The sequence below is a fragment of the Daphnia carinata genome, chromosome 7 (assembly GCF_022539665.2).
Source record: "Daphnia carinata strain CSIRO-1 chromosome 7, CSIRO_AGI_Dcar_HiC_V3, whole genome shotgun sequence".
NCBI classification, from domain to species: domain Eukaryota; kingdom Metazoa; phylum Arthropoda; class Branchiopoda; order Diplostraca; family Daphniidae; genus Daphnia; species Daphnia carinata.
Genome location: NC_081337.1, coordinates 8,232,566 through 8,252,332, shown reverse-complemented (window position 1 = coordinate 8,252,332; position 19,767 = coordinate 8,232,566). Strand labels below are relative to the sequence as shown.

General features: G+C 40.7%; 4 protein-coding genes across 18 annotated transcripts in view; 2 read left to right on the top strand and 2 right to left on the bottom strand.

Moving 5' to 3' along the window:
- The window catches only part of LOC130687427 (uncharacterized), a 58,794-nt gene that overhangs the window by 34,880 nt on the left and 4,147 nt on the right, over positions 1-19,767 (top strand). The window lies entirely within an intron of this gene.
- LOC130687685 (receptor-type guanylate cyclase Gyc76C-like) lies at positions 143-6,316 on the top strand. Of its 11 annotated transcripts, none has more exons than XM_057510909.1 (16): positions 143-299; positions 403-547; positions 619-741; positions 817-930; positions 996-1,099; positions 2,548-3,069; positions 3,136-3,280; positions 3,339-3,614; positions 3,771-3,903; positions 3,964-4,068; positions 4,142-4,379; positions 4,482-4,631; positions 4,693-4,757; positions 4,818-4,939; positions 5,002-5,120; positions 5,187-6,316. In XM_057510909.1, exons 10-16 carry the CDS (start codon positions 3,964-3,966, stop codon positions 5,246-5,248), a joined length of 861 nt encoding a protein of 286 aa, XP_057366892.1. In that variant the 5' UTR covers positions 143-299; positions 403-547; positions 619-741; positions 817-930; positions 996-1,099; positions 2,548-3,069; positions 3,136-3,280; positions 3,339-3,614; positions 3,771-3,903; the 3' UTR covers positions 5,249-6,316. The 11 variants fall into 11 exon arrangements, with proteins under 11 accessions (XP_057366892.1, XP_057366883.1, XP_057366859.1 ...); XM_057510900.1 differs by having other exon boundaries at positions 817-1,099; positions 2,548-2,628; positions 2,694-3,069; XM_057510876.1 differs by having other exon boundaries at positions 817-2,841; positions 2,959-3,069.
- Positions 14,465-15,143, bottom strand: LOC130687940 (uncharacterized). Its single transcript, XM_057511012.2, has 3 exons — positions 14,989-15,143; positions 14,788-14,925; positions 14,465-14,715 (listed from the first exon to the last, which is right to left on the bottom strand). Exons 1-3 carry the CDS (start codon positions 15,050-15,052, stop codon positions 14,480-14,482), a joined length of 438 nt encoding a protein of 145 aa, XP_057366995.1. The 5' UTR covers positions 15,053-15,143; the 3' UTR covers positions 14,465-14,479.
- LOC130687521 (PRKCA-binding protein-like) lies at positions 15,426-19,211 on the bottom strand. Of its 5 annotated transcripts, XM_057510705.2 has the most exons (13): positions 18,993-19,211; positions 18,395-18,421; positions 18,003-18,212; positions 17,415-17,526; positions 17,214-17,344; positions 16,920-17,139; positions 16,775-16,826; positions 16,565-16,698; positions 16,383-16,490; positions 16,234-16,319; positions 16,097-16,160; positions 15,839-16,027; positions 15,426-15,753 (listed from the first exon to the last, which is right to left on the bottom strand). In XM_057510705.2, exons 1-13 carry the CDS (start codon positions 19,037-19,039, stop codon positions 15,643-15,645), a joined length of 1,491 nt encoding a protein of 496 aa, XP_057366688.1. In that variant the 5' UTR covers positions 19,040-19,211; the 3' UTR covers positions 15,426-15,642. The 5 variants fall into 5 exon arrangements, with proteins under 5 accessions (XP_057366688.1, XP_057366690.1, XP_057366698.1 ...); XM_057510707.2 differs by lacking the exon at positions 18,395-18,421 and having other exon boundaries at positions 18,993-19,210; XM_057510715.2 differs by lacking the exons at positions 18,003-18,212; positions 18,395-18,421 and adding an exon at positions 18,598-18,660 and having other exon boundaries at positions 18,993-19,208.

Sequence of the window (19,767 nt, the reverse complement as noted above, 5' to 3'; positions counted from 1 at the left end):
TGATGACTGAAGTGCGGCGTGGTTCGAATTATCGTGGATTAATTTTACTTTCGGGGCATAGATGGCGTGCTGGACGTTGTCATATATTATTAATCGTTTATGGGACAATCATACGGCAGTTGGGACATCTGGCTGTGTTGAGGGGAACTGACACTGTTGAGGCTGCTTTCCAATGCGGTGGTTGCTTAATAACATGTGGTCATGGCGTCCCCTTTGTTCGGCGATTTCTGGTGTTTCTTTTTCATAACTGTGTTGAATACTTGTGTTCTTCCTATCTCCCGGTGGCGTGAGCGTGTGATGTGAGTGTTTAGGGATGCCATGGTCTTTAGTTTCCCTGGTTGGGGCGCACTTTGTTTGTTTTGTTTTGTCCTTATGGTTTTGCTTTTCTTTTCCTATGATTAGGTTGGCTTGGCTGTGCTACTGGTGAAGCGTTTCGTCGACGTTGGTTGGATGGTTTTCCAACGGCACGCTTATTGCCATGGTTTGCTATTCCCATTTGCCATTTGTGTGTAGGTTGGAGAGGGTATTATTCGTGCTGTGTGTTTTGGTAATTTAAGTTGAGGTGGTTGTGCATGTTCCATTTGCAAAATGTGTTCTTGACTTCTTTACTTTATATAGGCTGCAGCATTGGGAGTAAAGCCCAAATTGTGTTGTTTCAATTGGAGCCTATGTTTATAGACCTGATGTCTGGCTAGTTGAGTTGCCCGGGAGGTTCTTTGTCACTAAAGTGACAGGGAGCTGGTATGGTATCCATGTTCTATTATTTTACACTTTGCTTCTGTCTGGACATCTGCACTTTCGATTTACTTTAACTAGGTTGGTGTGTCAGGGAGAGTTGTCTCCTCTGGATATCGATTGTGCCTGGTGGTTCCTAATTCTTGGATTGGTTCCTTGCTTACTGGTATGAGTGCGAAGCCTTCCACCACTAATGTAAGTGTCCACTTTTTGTTTTTCTATGTTATGGGGGGTAGGTGTGTCTGCTCCTTTTCTGTTAGGTCAGCTGATGTTAACTAACGTCGCCGATCCGATGAGCTGTAATCTTGCTTCCTGCCTAAATTGTCTCGGTCTCTAATATGCTGCCATCAAGTGGCAACAAAAGGTACAGCTAATTTTAAAATTTCTGTTAAGATTCCATCTGCTGGGCACAAAAATGCCACCTATCTCCCTGCCCTAGACGGGCCCAAAGTTACTAGTACAATAATAATGTCTGGCCATTGTATTCTTGTATTCACAATTTCGATACACTAAGCAGTGGACGCAACCATTTCTGGTTTTTAGCAAATGAAACAACGTATAAAACCATTTCTGGTTTTTATCTAGTGAAATTGTGATACAGTGTAAATGATTTTACGATTATCCGGTGCCATTTTCTTGGTTGCTCCCTGTACTGTTACTCAAGGAATTAAATATTTCCTGAAGTGGTAGTACAGTTTTATTCTGGTTTCTGTCATTTTTCCATTCTGCGCAACAGGCTGAGTCTGCGTTGATAGCACACTTAATTTTTCTTAGATGAAAAAATGTGAGCGTTGTTGCAAGGTGTCGTGCTGTTTCTAAAGGCGACTGAGAAACTTGAGGCGTCCTCCATTTTAGGGCACGGCAACAAAAATCGTTAATTTCGCTTTTCTCGCACTCCTCTTGTTTTTGCTCTGGAACGGAAGTAGTTTGGTTTTTATTAACGGTTTTCCCGAAAGCATATGCGCATTTAGATGTAAAAATGCCTCCGGAAGTTGTGTCAAAACAAAAACCAAATACGTTCATGTTTGCCAAATACATTACTCCACAGGTACCAAAAAAGAGCACAATTATCGTTAGTAAAATCAAACCGATAGTGAGCATGCAGAGTTTACATGTACGTCCCCTCGCTTTGAAGCCTCCGGCTGGAGTATCTATTTCAAAGGTATTTGGCTCTCTTGCTGTCTGCGGTTGATTTTTTGGTGCGTCCGTTTGAGCGCCTGGTCGATCCGCTGGTCGAGCGGCTGGTCGAGCCACTGGTCGAGCGGCTGGTCGAGCGGCTGGTCGAGCCACTGGTCGAGCGGCTGGTCGAGCCACTGGTCGAGCGGCTGGTCGAGCCACTGGTCGAGCGGCTGGTCGAGCGGCTGGTCGAGCCACTGGTCGAGCCGCTGTCGCTTGACAGTCGCACTGGGGGTTTTCATAGGTCATCGTCGGGTTGTGCGAGTGATAGTAGCTGATAGTTTCATTGGAGCCAAACTGGGCGGGAACACTATCAGGGGAAAATTCTTCACGAACCTGATGAAAATGGTAATAGAAATTCGAAGGCGTGTTTGGGCATTCAGACGATATTGTTGCAAGCTATGGGGACCTTAGAATAGAATTTTAAATGCTCATATGCTCGGCTCATATGCTCGGCTCGCAGAGAATTGCTAAAAGTTTGGTCCTTGGTACCAGTTTATTTGGGCATCATTATTTAAGACATTTAAGAAATTTTTCACGAGACTTCGGATTTCAAACTATTTTTCGCATGTATTTCATTGTAATCATATGTAGTTTAACAATTATGTTTTTTAATTAATTGATGTTTGTTATGAGGCCCACAATACAAATTGTGATCGTATCCGACATTGCATCTAGCAGCGCCTCTATCGCATCTTTATGGCACCATGACTGGTGGTAACTAGATGTTGTTCAGCTGCCTTGACACTACGCGAAACACTTGGTTACCCAACACATCACAGGCTCCAAAACATACGTATACCAAAGAACTTAGAGCGAAAACGACACCTAGAAATATTATGATTATCCGCAACATTGCAAAACGAGCAACTGAAATCCTTTACGCGGCGACTTCGACTGTTTTCCAGCCAAAAACACCCAATAGACAAGGTATACAATGGCTTCAAAAATGCTAAAAATTTAGTTTCTGAAAGGATGTGGTGTCTTTCCTGCCCTCATCCATTTACGCTGGTTACGCGTACAATGCTACCATGGTTTATACGCAAGCTCTGGCTTTCCATGTTAAGAAACATGGCTCAAGTAGGAATAGTGTAATGGAAACAGCCTTGAACTGATCACTCCTATTCAACACTATATTGGAAATTCAAAACTTCGCAAGTAAGCTATTTATAAATTGCCTTGAGGTGATTGCTGATAAAGTCATTGTTGCGGGTGTTCGAGGAGGATTTATTTCCTTTAATGCAAATGGAGATACCAAAGACAGCTACATCGCTGTGGGCTCTTCAGATTTATTCCCATCAAAACTCAATTCATCCGTAGACGTCCAAATGAATTTGATGGTTCCCTTTGGCCTTTTTTTTGTGGAACTGTAATAGGACCAAAAATATGGTTGTGAAAGAGGTGTCGTATAACAATTTTTCCTCTAGATGTTCTACCCGACTTCTGAGCTGAATCACATACTTCAGACCTGTTTTGCCGGTTCTGAAAGCAATTCTGAAGATCAATTGATTTATGACGTTAAATTACTCAATGACAACGTTAATATTACCATGATTGTTGCCCATCTGCTCACTTTGGCCGCGATGGTATATCTGTTTACACATCAAGCCAAAAAACTAGCCGCAAAAATGGACATCCTCACAATTAAAGTAGCCATATCGACGGACGCGGAACTTAGTGCTCATCTCTTAAATCTGAAACAGGTGAAAAATCGGAATTGAAATGTAGCCTAAATATAGTTAAATTGTACCTTTTTTAGGCCAGTTTTAATAGATGATTCTAATTGCAAAGAAAACTATTGCACAAAAATAATTCGATTCACAATATAAAACAAAATTGATAATTATTTTTGTTTTTAGATGCGGGTTTTGAATCATCCTTTGCACCCAAATAAGGTAGTTGACGACTGGCGAATGAAAGTCTGGAACAAATATCAAATGGACATCTTCGTGGCCAGCACTCGATTGTGAAACTATTGGAGAAATTCGCCAAGTAAGTTAACCTTTTGGTTGTTGTTTTAATGTACATTGTTACACTATGGATACGATGTAGATGCGCAGGCTTCAGCACGATAACATAAATCCATTTATATGCGCCATCGTTGAACCTGCTCGGATATGTATCATTACTGAATTTCAGTCCCGGAAAAGTCTTATGGTAATTTCCTTTGTTATTGCGATTCTATTATGACCCGCACAACACTTCTACGCAACCGTATTTTTTTTTTCAGGACTTTCTATCAACATCTAATAACGATTTGAACTGTAAACTGATTGCTTCTCTTGCACTTGATTTGGTGAAAGGCATGCTCTACATCCATAGCTCCGATTTACGCTGCCACGGAAATCTTAAATCTGCGAATTGCTTGGTCGATTCAAATTGGACTCTTAAAGTAGCGGATGTTGGTTTACACAAATTGCGGAATGCTGCGAAAGACTCTAGCAAGAACGAAAGAGACTATTACTTTGGTAAATCCAATTTATCCTGTATCTTGCGTAATAAACGTGCGGGTTTTTGGCTATAGCAATCTTGGGTAGCTTTTTAAAGTATCTCTGAATATTTCATTTCAGATTTACTATGGACAGCCCCAGAAATCTTACGTAACCCATCCTTAACGGGCATACCCGAAGGTGATGTCTATTCTTTCGCCATCATTCTGCATGAAATGGTCTGTCGGCAAGGTCCTTTTGCTATCTATTATAACCTTGGTGATCCTGCAAGTACTACCTCTATTTTTAGCTGTCGAATTACCTATTCTGATTTAAACAATTTGAATTCAAGGAATCATCAATCAAATAACGCATACCGTTCGAGGATGTCAAATTCCAGCACGGCCGCCTATTGAAGTATTGAATTTGATCCTTTGAGGTCGCAAATGTTTTAAATCAAAGTTTGTCACGAAATAGAATTTAGACTGTCGCCTGGCATACATGTTTCCTTGTATGATTGACTGCTGGATTGAAGATCCCAATGAGCGTCCTAATTTCACCTCTGTTCTGAACTATTTGACGAAACTAGGAGGGACCAGGTAAGATCTAATTAACTACTTCTAATGTGCAAATACATCTAAATTAAAGATATTTATTGCAGCACGCATGGTACATATAAAAAAACGTTAGCGTTAGAAGACATGTGCATAGAAGAGGAGAAGCGCGCTTTAGAAGAAGAAATTCAAGAAATTGACGAAAATAGACAGAAGAAAAAATACTGTACCGTAGGTGACCTCGTAACGGGAGTAGTGGGCAGTACTATAATGCCTACCTATTCTATCTTAGGTGACGGTGTCTTTAGCGTCACGATTGTAGTCCACGAGCTCGGAACTGCGCATCCAGATTAGTGAAGCCAGCTATCAAGAACTACAGCAAATTGGAGGCTACATAACTGAAGAACGTACTGATAGAAATGAGGCTGCAGAATCATTCAAAACTTATTGGCTGATCGGGAAAACGTCTAAAGCGGTGCAGAGAAGAGAAAAAGATTGTTCGAGCGTGAGATCTCTTTGTAATCGGCAGTCAGTCATATCTTTGACAAGCACCGACATCTACATCGATCACTCGATTGACGACGATCCATCAAATCTAAATTCCCATAGAAAGCTGTCAAGCCACCAAGCAATCTCAATTTTAAACGTAAGGCTTGTTAGCTATTATCATATATCTCATCCCCTTTGGCAGATTCTAGGCCATTTTTGCAAACAGTGCCGTGTTATTCTGATATCTTTCGTGATAGGATACTTGCTATTGTCCTCATTTCTCATTTCCTTTCTGTCCGCATTCCTCTGTTCAGTCATGGAAAACTCGCCCCTGATAAATTGTTTAGCGGCTGATTTCATACATCTTGGTGTCAGGCCGGGTTTGCTTTTCTCCGATTAGCTTTGGCCATCACTTATGGAGATGATGGTTTGCTTTTCAAGACCTAGTTCTTCATACTCCAACGCTTGGTAACTTTGCTTGATCAAGTAAGTGAAAACATGCTGGTGTATATCCTTTTTCAATCAATAGTCATTACTGGTGGCAAGGCATTTGGCAAATGGTTCAAAACATCTTTAAAATGGTTGGGAAATTTAACTCTTCTCCCCCAACCTAGACAGATTTGGAAATAGAACAAGCAATTTTTGCAAACACTACTCCTGATTATCAGTACCTTGGCTAACTCTTCAGGAAATAAGTTTTTTATATGACACTGAAGACCAATGGGAACATTTGATACAGCTGTGCTTTCATTTGCATTAATGATGACTTCATAGTGTTTATGAATAGTGATCTACTTCTTCTTTCTTCCAACCCCATGTGCCAGATATTCTAGGCTGTTCCAAATAATCCTTCTCACAAACTCGATTAAAAAATGATAGTGTAACATGAGCAATTATATAACAGGTACCAAAAATTACAAGCCATTAAAAATTTATCCATTTTCCAGGTGTTAATGCCAGACCGATTCCAAGCCATTGCGTTGAGGGCAGTAGTACTGAACCTTAGAGCTGTCATGTGATCAACATTGGAATGGACAAGCCTGGAAATGGTCTTAGCTAGATCCTCTTGTATTAAGGGGTTTGTCTGACATCCACATAAAGTAGAACAGCCCTTTCCATAATTTCATGAGTTCATCATCGGTAAAAGCTACATGCAGGTTTTCAGCTTTCTAGAATAAAAATAATTTTACTGTATGCCTCTGTAAAAATACCGCCTTTGACTGTCGATTACGGTGCCATCCATCTTCTTAATTTTTTAAGCGACCGATCACGAATTTTTTTTATTTGATGCTAACTTTCTTGCAAAATAAATTTCTGGCGTCATCCTTTTATGAGCATTTACAATTTTCAGTTTAGGGTCGTTTTGGCTTTTACGCGTGCTTTCGTCGAGATTGCCATAACTGCAAAGGGATGATGTTACTATCTAGCAGACGAGTATGGCAGGCTTCAGCACGCTAAAATTGTCCGTTTGGCCAAGTAAAGTTAAGTTAAACAGCGCCACCAGGTGTACGGAATACCTAGAGGAATCCGAGCAGCTTATAGAACACGTTTTACCCTATCATTCCGCATAATGTTTCGTAAGAGTCAGAAAGGTGGTTACGTGAATCCCTTCGGAGTTAAAATGAGTTTCTTTTTAGTTTTTTATTCCATCGCTTTACGAATCTTGTTCACTTATAATGAAATAGGTGTGAAAATAAAGGAGAAAGGAGTTTCTAATAATAACTATACAACTTTTCGAACTCACATAAGAATAACAGTTGAAATTCTTGCATGCCATTTCCGTTCTGCAATGAGTTTGCATAAAACTTCCATTTCGCCGCCTTTCAATCTACAAGTAAACAGAAATTTGGACTTGGAATGCATAGTAAAAAGCAAGAAGATAAACCAGAGCAGAGGGTGCCTCTAATGACCCATGCTCCCAGTACTGAAACCTGGAATAAGAAGGAAGTTCTTCAAAAGGCCGAACCTGGAAAGAAAAGCAAAAAAAGAAGTACAATTTTCTCAAAGTTAACAAACAGGCACAGGACATCAAACAATGATAAAACAAAGAATTCTACTGGTCATCTAGACGCGACAAACACATTAAAGCCACCAGAAAAGACCGAAGAAAACAAAAAGGAAAACCCAGAAACTGTCAATGATACTACAAACCCAGATGCCACCAGAACTGAGAAAAAAAAATGGTGGAAATTCAGTTCGTCCAAAAACGTGAAAGTGAAACCTGTTTTTGACGACACCGAAGAGCAGCCACACGTTGCAAACACATTAAAGCCAACAGAAAAGACCGAAGAAAACAAAAAGGAAAACCCAGAAACTGTCAATGATACTACAAACCCAGATGCCACCAGAACTGAGAAAAAAAAATGGTGGAAATTCAGTTCGTCCAAAAACGTGAAAGTGAAACCTGTTTTTGACGACACCGAAGAGCAGCCACACGTTGCAGATAAGAAGCATGGACGGAGGAATTTTGCGAATTTCCTGAAACACAGAAATACCTCGTGTAATGTTAAACAAACAGGAGCCGCTGACGGCTTAGTGACACCAGAGGAGCTTTGTCACAGGGCCGTACCGGAAGCATGTGCACCTAAGCCACCAGAAAAAACTACAAAAATCGAGATCAAGAACCCAGATGCCGTCCCTGGTATTGAAAATGAAGAGCCCCTCAAAGCAGAGAAAAAAAGGTGGTGGAAATTTTTTTCATCCAAAACCGGGAAAATGAAAACTTTTTCTAGCGATACCAGACAGCAGCGAGATGGACACAAGAAGAAAAGTTGGTGGAAATCCACCAAGTTCATTCATCGCCGAAGTACATCTCGTAATGATGAAAATGTAGAAGAGACCAACGACCCAAAAATACGAGTATCAGAAGTGAGCACGGATGCAGTGAAAGCTAGTCCCAAAATTGTTGAACCTAACAAAATTTGTGCAAAGCCTATGGAGGGTGCAAACGAAAGTGCGTCGTTAAAGTGCAAAAACTTCGATGAAAATCGGTTTGACAGAAAAATCGGCGCAACAAATATAACTGTCGATCAAACGACAAATGAACCCGAAAAGACCCGAAAGAAAGAAGTATCTAATGAGAAATTTCGAGAGCTCCCACGCAACCCTAACGCACCATACTGGCTGCAATTGAAAATCAATAATCAATTGGTGAACATGAAAGTTGATTCCGGCTCTGGTGAGTCATCGATTACCCAGTATACATGGCAAATCATGGGTAAACCTAAACTAGGGCCTACCAACATTGGTGTGGCGGTTGGTGTTGCGGGTAAACCCTTAACGATAATTGGAAAACTTAATGCAGAAGTGCAATACGGCCAACGGATATTTCGTCTGCCACTGCTAGTGGAAAGCAACCCAAATTCATACGCAAATGTCCTTGGAAGAAGGTGGCTTTGTTGTCTTAACCTAGACTGGAATACGTTTTTCAATCCTGCCAATATCTGCTTTCGAGAAAACACTGAAACTTCTAGGGAGTTGGCTTTGGAATTGAAATCCTCCTGTAACAGCCAAGCATCTTTCATCAACGTAACTATGAATGGTGTGCCAATAAAAATGATGGTAAACACCTGGTACTTTCGATCTTTTATCGGTCACGATATATGGACAAAATTAGGAAGGCCCCAGATACAATTAAGTAAAAAGATTTTAGAAGAACTAAACGGAAAACGGATATTAGAAGAGGGAAGATGCACAGTCAAAATAGAATATTCTGGCCAGATACGCATCTTACGACTGGGTGTACTGAAGCGTAGTAAGCATACCGATTCCAGTGCGATACTTGGAACTGATTGGTTTCAAGCGTTACCGCTTGATTTTAATTATATTTTTGGGGCGATTAAATACTGTAAAAGAAGAAGTGAAAATCGGCAATCAAATGCACAGAAGCGAACAAAACTGAACAAATTTCTTCGGAGGTATTTTTTTACAGAACCCAAAACCCCTTTTAAGGATCCAAAAGAAACATGTCAAATATGTGAACAGGTTTGGGATCCCGTACCCATTGCTAAGGCTAGACTTGACCAGAAAGAGAATACTTCCATAATGTCTGAAATGCAACCAGAGGCCGCTGATGGATGCCTGCCACCAGAAGAGCTATATCGTGATCATAACGCCGAAGTAGAAACTCATGGAGCGAGTGCGCCCAAGAGCGCGATTCCGAAATGTGAAAACGTTAATGAAAGTGAGTTGGCAGGAAGCCTCGATACAAGCAATCCAGTAGTGGATCCAACAGCAACTATACGTAATAAGGAAACCGAACTGTTTGACGAAACGTTTCTTCAGCTACCAGCCAACCCTAAACGGCCAGTGATCCAGTTAGAGATCAATGAAGTAAAACTGAACATGTATTTTCATTCCGGCATCCATCATTCGGCCATTACCACCGACATTTGGAATGAAATGGGAAAACCTAGCTTAGAGCCTGTCGAATTCGATTTGGCAGGTCTCTTTGGGGGGAAGAACATCAAGTTATTGGGCAAATTTATGGCCAATGTGCAAAATGGCCAACACATGCTTCGTTTGCCACTGCTAGTGTTTAGCGATTCGAACCATTATAATTTTATAGGGCGAAGCTGGATCCCCAGTCTAAACTTGGACTGGAACAAGGTTGTGAAGCCAATGACAATAGATTTTCGAGAAGATACTGAAAATACGAGGAAGTTGGCCCAAGAATTATTAACCTGTTGTACCACTCAAGAATTTTACGTCAGAGTAAGCGTGAATGGCGTGGACACAAAAATGATGGTAGATAACGGGTCTTCTCTATCGATTATAGGTAGGGATGTATGGAAACGTTTAGGGAAACCAAAACTAGAACCAAAGAAGTTGGTCTTATTAACAAGGGGTGGAGGACGAATAACGACGAAAGGACTATGCTTTGTAAACGTGGTGTATTCTGGTCAAAAATACGTTTTACCATTGTACGTATTTGGTCGTGTACCGTCGTGTACCGCTTCTCTTGCCGTAATTGGAGCAAATTGGTTTCCCTTGCTACGCCTCGACTTTAATTCTATATTTGGTACGGTTCGATATTGCAAACGAGGAACAAGGAATCCAAAACTATCCTTTAAACAACGATTCGAAAGGTGTATGGTATGTGGATACGTTTGGGAACCCATACCGACAAAAAAGCCTAAAAAATACAAGAAAATAATGAACATCTGTATGGCGACCAAAAGAAAACTGCAAGCATTAATCCGATAGCAACAAAGAGTTTGCACTGTGAATAATCCAGCTGTTTGAAAGACCAATTTCAATACTTGAAAAATTAAAAAAAAAACAGAAAACAGAATGAGAAGGAAGATACTAATGGAAAAACACATTCAGAAAATCTTTCATTTTTACATGCTGGCATTATACTGTTCGTGTCCAATGGGAAAATCGAAAACCAACGTTGTGTGTCATGGGAAAATCGGGAACCTACTTGATTCAGCGCTGATCAAACTGAGACAATGGAGACTTCCAATGAAGACATTAAACTGGAAAGTTGGTGTGTCATAGGAAAACCGGGAACCTACTTGATTCAGCGCTGATCAAAATGAGACGATGGAAACTTCCAATGAAGACACTAAACTGAGAAGTTGGTTTTCAAAGGGGATATCGGAAACCAACGTGATTCAGCGCTGATTCAGCTCCACAAATCACCAGTTTTCTCTAGCTTATAGGGTTCAAAATTGCATCGCTGTAAATTTGATCCCTGCGTGTCGCCCATTCTGTTGAGATCGTGGCAAGATTGTATCAGAGAAAATTCCCGAAGAAAGCCAACAAGTGCATAATACTTGCCATTCTTACTGAGAAAAACTGAGTCAAAAGAGACTGCAGATAAACTGGAGTTAGCCCATTGGACAGTTGCTCCTTTCCACTATTGAATAAAAATTTTGTATTAGGCTCTCCGCATACTTCACTTCCGCATGGACTATCAAACTCTAGACTGGTAAGCATGCCTTTTTCTTGTGGTAATGCAATGGAATTGATTGGCGTACCCATAAATGGAGTTTTTCACTATCACGCGTAATGGCTTTCGTTCGCGTACACGCTATTCCAATCGTTTTCATCCTCTAAGCATGTGAGTATTGAAGAGAATAATGGTATTGCACTTATATTCGTTAAAAGTGCTTGCCAACATCTCAACAGTTACTTACAGCAGAAGGAAGAAGGCGACGTGGGTGGAGTGTATTACCAATGCAAGTTCTATACGCGCTTTAATGGAAAATTCTATTTTTGGGTTCGCAAATGGATTCCATAGGATAACTATAGGGAAAGAATGTCCTTACAATCTAGCTTTTGATAGGGCTGAATGGAAGTTGAGGTTGCTTAGTGTTTCGAATGCAAAATTTTAATCCCGGTTGGAATAGTAGAAACTGTCCAATGACCTATCCGTTAGTGTAATTCCAATGAAGACCTTAAACTGGAAAGTTGGTGTGTCATCGGAAAACCGGGAACCTACCGGGTTCAGCGCTGATCAAACTGAGGCGGAGGAGACTTCCAATGAAGACACTAAACTGAGAGGTTGGTTTTCAAAGGGGATATCGGAAACCAACGTGATTCAGCGCTGATCAACCTGAGGCAGTAGAGACTTCTAATGAAGACACTGGGAAGTTAGTGTTCAAAGGAAAAATTGGAATTCTACGTGATTCAACGTTGTTTATACTGAGGCAGTGGAAGCTTGCAATGATAACCTTAAACTGAAAAGTTGTTGTTCAAAAGGGATATTGGAAATCAACGTCATTCGGCGCTAATCAACCTGAAGCAGTGAAAACTTCCAATGTAGTCACTGGGAAGTTGGTGTTCAAAGGAGAAATCGGGAATCTACGTGATTCAGCGTTGATTAAACTGAGGCGGTGGAGGCTTCTAATGAAGACCCTACAAACTGAGAAGTTGTTGTTCAAAGGGGATATCGGAAACCAACTTGATTCAGCGCTGATTCAGCTCCACAAAGCACCAGTTTTCTCTAGCTTATAGGGTTCAAAATTGCATCGCTGTAAATTTGATCCCTGCGTGTCGCCCATACTGTTGAGATCGTGGCAAGATTGTATCAGAGAAAATTCCCGAAGAAAGCCAACAAGTGCATAATAATTGCCATTCTTACTGAGAAAAACTGAGTCAAAAGAGACTGCAGATAAACTGGAGTTAGCCCATTGGACAGTTGCTCCTTTCCACTATTGAATAAAAATTTTGTATTAGGCTCTCCGCATACTTCACTTCCGCATGGACTATCAAACCCTAGACTGGTAAGCATGCCTTTTTCTTGTGGTAATGCAATGGAATTGATTGGCGTACCCATAAATGGAGTTTTTCACTATCACGCGTAATGGCTTTCGTTCGCGTACACGCTATTCCAATCGTTTTCATCCTCTAAGCATGTGAGTATTGAAGAGAATAATGGTATTGCACTTATATTCGTTAAAAGTGCTTGCCAACATCTCAACATTTACTTACAGCAGAAGGAAGAAGGCGACGTGGGTGGAGTGTATTACCAATGGAAGTTCTATACGCGCTTTAATGGAAAATTCTATTTTTGGGTTCGCAAATGGATTCTATAGGATAACTATAGGGAAAGAATGTCCTTACAATCTAGCTTTTGATAGGGCTGAATGGAAGTTGAGGTTGCTTAGTGTTTCGAATGCAAAATTTTAATCCCGGTTTGGAATAGTAGAAACGGTCCAATGAGCTATCTGTTAGTGTAGTCGAAGTCTCTAGCGTCTCACTTCTCTCAACAAGGGCAGAGATATGTGTAAAAAAATCCTTGTAAAGCTAGTAGGGTATAACTGGCGTTGAGATAAAGAAAACCTGTACATCTTTCCGCCTACCGGCTTTTGTCTTTAATCGAGGTCAGCTATGGAGGTGCGCGACCTGGAATGGAACCGGAGAAGACTACAGTTCTCAAATTTTTGGCTGAGATTATGTTAAGGTTCGACCACAGAAAACTGCTGACACGAGTGAAGAAGCGCATTGTAAGTGCCACTACCACTGTGAAAACTGAGTAAAAAAAAATACCTCATGCATTCTGTAGTTATCCTGCTGAACTGTTGCTCATATTAAACGATTGAATAAAATTTTCTGCTTAAGCCATTCGTATTTTTCACTTCCACTCAAACTACCAAACTCTAGAATTGTAAGGTCTTTTTTCATCTGTGGTAATCCATCGCAACCGAATGGTGTACCCATATACGGAGTTTCTTACTATAAGGGCTTTCATTGATGTACACACTTAACAGTCATCGTTTTAATCATCATATCAACATCTGGCAAGCCTGATGTGTATATTAAGAGAGTTGTCATTGCACTTATATTGGTTAAAAGTGCTTCCCAACTACAATTGCCTCCAGCAGACGGCTTAAGCGATATATATTCCAATTACTCGAGAAGTTATGTAGCTATGGAAAGAAAAATATACTGCATTGGCTACACTACGCTATCTATTCACTCTGGGTTCGTAGAGCTCCAATGAGGAATATTTTTCTTTTTGGAAGTTTTTTAATGATATCATTCAGGGACGCGATTGCGTCAGAAAATAAAGACAGAAAGCTTTCGTCTACGATGGAGTCAGAAACACATTCACGTGCTATTTGTTGCCTAAAATTCATGGTTTTTTTCATCATCTTAATTCCTTCTAACAGGTCGAATCACAAACCATCATAAAACGTAACTGCGATAACTCTTATCATTCCCTTTAATCTACTTCATATTTGGCAACATGAGGTAAACGAAATCTCAAGCTTCGACACCATAATTAACGGTATCTTTTTTTTAGATACATGAAAGCGACAGTTAGCACCTTATAATATAAACCCAGATTTCAGTTTTCTTTCGTCGAAACTCAAAAGGTTATCTTGCCCATCGTAATTTTAAAAAATCGTCATTGTATATTAGTTCAAATTTGCGGAAATGGTGCAACTATTTTATTAGGCAATAAAGTGCTGGGTGGGAATTTTGGAAAAGTGTTATCTACACTACACCTTTAATATGCACTCCTTCTCGGTGCCTTGGTTGATGTGGAGCTTTAGTTTATGCAACAATTTCGCAAGGCAACTGCCCCTCACATTTGACTATTGGGTGTACGGAGATGAAGGTATTCTTCGATTTTTTTAGCACTCAGATATATCGAAGTGCAGTTGCAATAACCAAAATCCAAATGGGTATCGTATTTTGTCCACCAATTGCAGAATTACTAGTGGTAGTAGTAGTTCTACTAGTAGTTGTGGACCCCGATTCTCCCACATAACCAACATTGCACTTATCAAAATCACAGTATGTGGTCATTTCAATCGGGTAGTTCCAAGGCGCCAGATAATTTCTTCTGCTACAGTCTCGCAGGATGTGGACATCACCTTTACGACAATTGAAAGTACACGTAGTTTCAGGTGCTAGATTTACATCGTTTGTTTATGAAAATTGCTTACCAGTTGCATCTTCGGCGTATCTTGTAACACATGATGTAAACTCAGCAGGGCAGTCACCAGATGGAAGAGTATTTGTGCCATATTGACAGTTTTCATTGTATATGCTATTGCTTGATGTGCAAAAGTGGCACTTTAATCCTAGATTTAAAACGCAAATTATTACGATTTGAACGAGCGGGTAAGACATTTAGTTTGACTTACCGTTAGCGTAATTTGTTAATAGAGCGATAAGCAAAGAAACGTAGATTTTGGAAATCAAAACCATTTTAAAAAGCAAGGTTTAAACAGGAAGAAATGTTGGTAATAGCTTTTAGACGTGACGATTCCACTGGTTCTCTAAGTTGGCACGTCTTACTTCAGCTGCTCACGACTTAGTTATATCTTAGTTATACGGATAGAACTTGCTTGTTCAATGAGCTAATTTAGCACCTCACAAACCAGAAACCACTGATAAGAAGTGGGCTTCATATTGGCTCTGCCCTTATTTCACTTGTTGGCGTCAGACATCATAAATTTCAAAATTACAGCGCTAAGCTATGTTTTGAGCGTGGGATTATTTAGTTAAAGCACTGAATTTCGATGCCCGTTTGTCGTACTAACGTGAAACTGTCCCACAACAGGATTCAAATAGTGACCAGTTCCTTTTTTAAATATATATTTAGAACTTTATCGGACGGGCTTCCGTAGCTCTGTACTTATCCGATGTTAGTATTAGCCTTAACAGTAATAACGAATTTGATTGGAGTGTTTAAAAAACATATACCACGGGACTCTCTTTGGTCTTGGATGACCGTGGACAGAGAACAGGACTTCACTGCATCGCAATTACGTCCAATAAGAGCTCATTCGCCTGTTTCAGTCCATTGATATAAGAGGTTGATTTTCACCACTGCTATTAACTATATTGGATGTTTCTTTAGCTTCCTCGGCCACATTGTATTCCTCTGGCTCTTCGTCATCCTGGGACTAATAAAACAAACATTGTCACACGAAATCCACTTTTCCATTATTCATAATAATGCCATTTTAGAAGACTAAATCATGTAATTACCTGAAGCAAACCGCTGACAGATTCATAAGTGAATGCACCTTTAGATAAATCCACTTCGATTGGAAAGAAACGCTGCCCATCCAGCAGTTGGTGACATTGATCGTAGAAAGTAGTCAGATGATTCAGGAGCCTTTGAAGTTGTTGTACAACATCTTGGACGTGCTTGTTATCAAGTAACTCGATTTTCACCTAATTGGCAATGTTGAATCTCAGACGGTTTTTTTTTCCATTTGATTAAAACAACAAAGTTTTGCATACCTGAACATCAGACCGTAGAGCTGCGAATCGAGCCCTGGCATCTTGCCGACATCGAAGAACCAGTCTGTGTGACGTAAAGCCAATCGATAAATCAAAAGATAGCACATGCCTATTGGCTACATATTCCATTTTATTACCGGTACTCGTAGTTTCCAGTTTCGATACGATAGGAAGGCTCTTGCAGTGAATGGTAGCTCTGTTCCTCGTCGTCCATTTCCTTCACCTGATTTCATCACATTGTCAATGAATGTATCCATTTAAAGCCAAATATAGTTTTATACGGAACCTTTAAGCAATATGAGAGGTATTCAAACTTTGCGTCGGCGTACCGGCCGATGGTCATCCGTGTGTCGGGAATAGCCTTATGAAGAAAAGTACCCAAGTCCGCCAGTACCTTGATTTTGCGAGAAAATTGGAGTAAAGAGTTTGTCAGGGGATGGACGAGAAAGTTGGCAAATGTCCAAATACCGGCTTGAGTTGTTTAATCATTTGGACACCGTAACGTTCCATCTGCCGATGGATCTCTCCAAACTTTGTGAAAACTTCGCTGGCTCGCGGCTGTAACTCACGGACGCCGATTGTCGAAAAGATGTTACCGAAATCTACAACACAAGAGAATATTAAAGATTTTTTTTCATCATCCACTCTTGGCAAGATTTCCAGTCGTATATCTTTTACCTTTATACGTTTGGGACAGATCGTAATAAGAACGAAGAAGACGTCTAGTGTGCTATAATGAAGTCAATTCCCGCGCCAAACGACGAATATAACGACATCGCGTCAACAGACGTAACAACTTGAAACTAATGACAAGTAAATATACCTCGACCAACCCTCTGTACATGCCCTCACAACGCTTCAAGTCTTCTAGGCGTTTCAGCAAACTGTCGTTGCAAAGGATGGCCCTTGAGAGTCCTAGTGCGTCGGCCGTCGAGCTGGACATGTTCTCGACGAGGCGGTGCTTGACTTTCTTCAATATCAAATCCAAAGTTTTGCCTTGGGCAGGTTCCGCGTGAAGCTTGTTGTAGCGAATCGTGACTGAGCTGTCGTCAAGAATCAAATAAAGGTTAGAGAAGATTACAATCATTTCAAACTTTTATTGCATGTGATCGTATACCTCTGGGCTGCTTGGATCATCTTTGCTACTTCGGATTTTGTTTTGCCTTTGACTGAAATGTTATCCACTCCCGTTATTTCATCTCCACTTTGAAGAGTTCCTTCTTTAGCAGCTGGCGTATTGTCAAAGATCTGGAAACAAACAGAAAGAATGAAAACATTGGCAGCTGACAGAGTCCACGTGTAAGGATTTGATCGATACCTGCACAATGTAGAGACACGGGCAGTAAGGTGCACCTCCTCCTATGCTGATTCCAATCAGATTGGAGCCATCTTTTTCAAGGACCACCGAACCTGTCGTAATCGTCATTCCCCTGATGGATAGATAATAGTGAAAAGAGGCTGGTTAGTACATAAGAATTTTTTTCCCCCTTGCAACGGAAGCAATACTATGAACAAAAGCATCACAGCAATCATACAGTTGGTTTGATAGCAAGCAAGCTAACATACAAAATTGCAACACTAATAGCAGGATTCATTGCGGTTAATTCTAGACATTTACTGCATTTCGAAACAGCTTTCTACTGGTGACATTTTAAAGATCCATACCTTGTTAACGCTCTGGTACTACACAATCCAACGTAAATTACCAGACGTACTTCCCACAAAAATAGCGAGATTGGTAGGTTACAAGAGGATTATCAATACAGGACGATTTCCACTGGTACAAGGGAACTGAATTGTTATGTTAGGCTACAGGGATAGCTGTAAATATCGATCACCTAATAGGTGCTTTACACGCACTGCCAAGTTGTCTGCAGTTCTTTGTAACTTACGATACCGCACTTACTGATGGTTCTCTGGCCAGAAAAATCCACGCATTTCTTCTTCAATGTCTTCGACTTCCAGTAACATGCAAGAGGACGATTCAAGCTCGTCTGAATTCACGACATCTGGAAGGTTGTCGCTATCGTTATTATCGTTGGTCCGATTATTGCTATCAATAATTCCATCTGATGCAGGACTGGCTATCGACATGTCGTCTTCCCAGTTGGATGCACTAAAAATTCGATTGCCAGTAGGTCGATTGAAAGTGGCGCCGAGGCGGATACAAGAAATGAAATGGACATGAATGACTGAAATTATGTGAAACGATTGGGTCGCTAAGAAGATGGAACTCATTTTTTATAAGTTTGTCTAACGGGCTACAAAGGTGATGTCTAAATGTGTGAGGATTTTTACCCAGTTCCGCTGTAAGTCGTTTCGGGACTATGGTATACATTTTAAAACACGGGAAATGGGTGTGCATGAATAGCACAAAGCGATGCACACATGCAAAAAAGAAATGAATTAGATATGCAGCCGTGAAAGACAAATAGCAAAAGTTGAAAATGCATAGCATTAATTGCGCCAGATAACGTCCAAAAACAAAAATATTGATTTACATTGAATCTTCTCTCATTGGTAGTTGAGCAGGGTAATAAGGCCACATGTTTTGCCTTCCGAAGCTGATGCGCACGAAAAGAACGAAAAGAAGAATGGACTGGTACGACGAAAATTAACATAAAACACACTCCTTTCGCTTGTTGATGTTCCACACTGTTCAGACTCTCTAAAAATATTTTTTTCTTTCGAAGTACTGTAATACGGTTGAACGACAAACGAGTCTGTTTTTTTTTTCGATACCAAAACTCGATTGCAACTAAGGAAACGGAAAGAGCTTATATTCACAAAACAAAGTAACAGATCCCTTTCCATGCGACAGATAACAATAATTCGAAACATCGAACGGAATAAACTGATGACGTAGAATAGAAACTTGCGGTCGTAATAAACTTACATCTTGTCTTCTTCGAAAAAGAAGTCTGGCTCGTAGTCGGACAACATTGTTGTACCCGTTTCAACGTTTGTCGTTTGTTTTTTGCTTTTACGTCAACAGGACTACAGAGATGCAGTTTGTTTGTCGAAACAGCAGCGACGAACCACCACACAAGTTTCAGGTCGCCAGTTGGCACAGCTGTCGTCTGTACTGCGGGCAACCTCCCATACAGGGCCGTTGGTTGCCCCTCGATCGTGGGCCGGCTTCCCCCCTTTTCCCGTTTTGATAACAACCTAGAGGAGAGCTACACTCTATGTCGTTATCGATCGAATGCTGTTTCACGATCCGGCAACGTTTCGTCGATGAAGTTGCATCAAAACGGGCGGATATGCGCGCGGCGACGACGCTGCCCTTGGTGGGTTTTATTTTTTCCATACATCAGTTCTCCCTCCAATAATGTATACGTACACGCGTTCCTTCTCTATTCGGTACTGACAGCCGGCCAAACTTATCGATTCGTCCGATGGGGTTCATGTCGCTCGACTCCTATACATAAATGAGACGGGCTGAGTGCCGAGCGTTACATATCGCAAGCAACTCCCAGCTCGAATGTTAAATGATTTTCTCATCATTCAAATTCAGTGCAAAATAAGACCCCGCAGTTTTTAAAACTGCGACGTCTCTTGATTCCGCATTGAATTAAAATTTTGTTTCCCATACGTTTTAAAGTTAAGTACTAGAATAACAAAATCTATCCAATGCAAGGCGCCTTCTATATAGACGCTAATTTTTGGCA

What these genes read in the sequence shown, in the direction of transcription:
- LOC130687521 (XM_057510705.2), bottom strand. Translation starts at nt 19,039, where the DNA reads ATGTTGTCCGACTACGAGCCAGACTTCTTTTTCGAAGAAGACAAGAT. An exon ending in ACGACTTACAGCGGAACTGG is followed by an intron (nt 18,213 to 18,394) that starts GTAAAAATCCTC and finishes TCGAATTTTTAG; the next exon opens with TGCATCCAACTGGGAAGACG. An exon ending in CTGTCAGCGGTTTGCTTCAG is followed by an intron (nt 15,754 to 15,838) that starts GTAATTACATGA and finishes TTGTTTTATTAG; the next exon opens with TCCCAGGATGACGAAGAGCC.
- LOC130687685 (XM_057510909.1), top strand. Translation starts at nt 3,964, where the DNA reads ATGCGCAGGCTTCAGCACGATAACATAAATCCATTTATATGCGCCATC. An exon ending in TAACCTTGGTGATCCTGCAA is followed by an intron (nt 4,632 to 4,692) that starts GTACTACCTCTA and finishes TTTGAATTCAAG; the next exon opens with GAATCATCAATCAAATAACG. An exon ending in CAGCACGGCCGCCTATTGAA is followed by an intron (nt 4,758 to 4,817) that starts GTATTGAATTTG and finishes GTCACGAAATAG; the next exon opens with AATTTAGACTGTCGCCTGGC.
- LOC130687940 (XM_057511012.2), bottom strand. Translation starts at nt 15,052, where the DNA reads ATGGTTTTGATTTCCAAAATCTACGTTTCTTTGCTTATCGCTCTATTA. An exon ending in ATTAACAAATTACGCTAACG is followed by an intron (nt 14,926 to 14,988) that starts GTAAGTCAAACT and finishes TTTTAAATCTAG; the next exon opens with GATTAAAGTGCCACTTTTGC. An exon ending in ATACGCCGAAGATGCAACTG is followed by an intron (nt 14,716 to 14,787) that starts GTAAGCAATTTT and finishes ATTGTCGTAAAG; the next exon opens with GTGATGTCCACATCCTGCGA.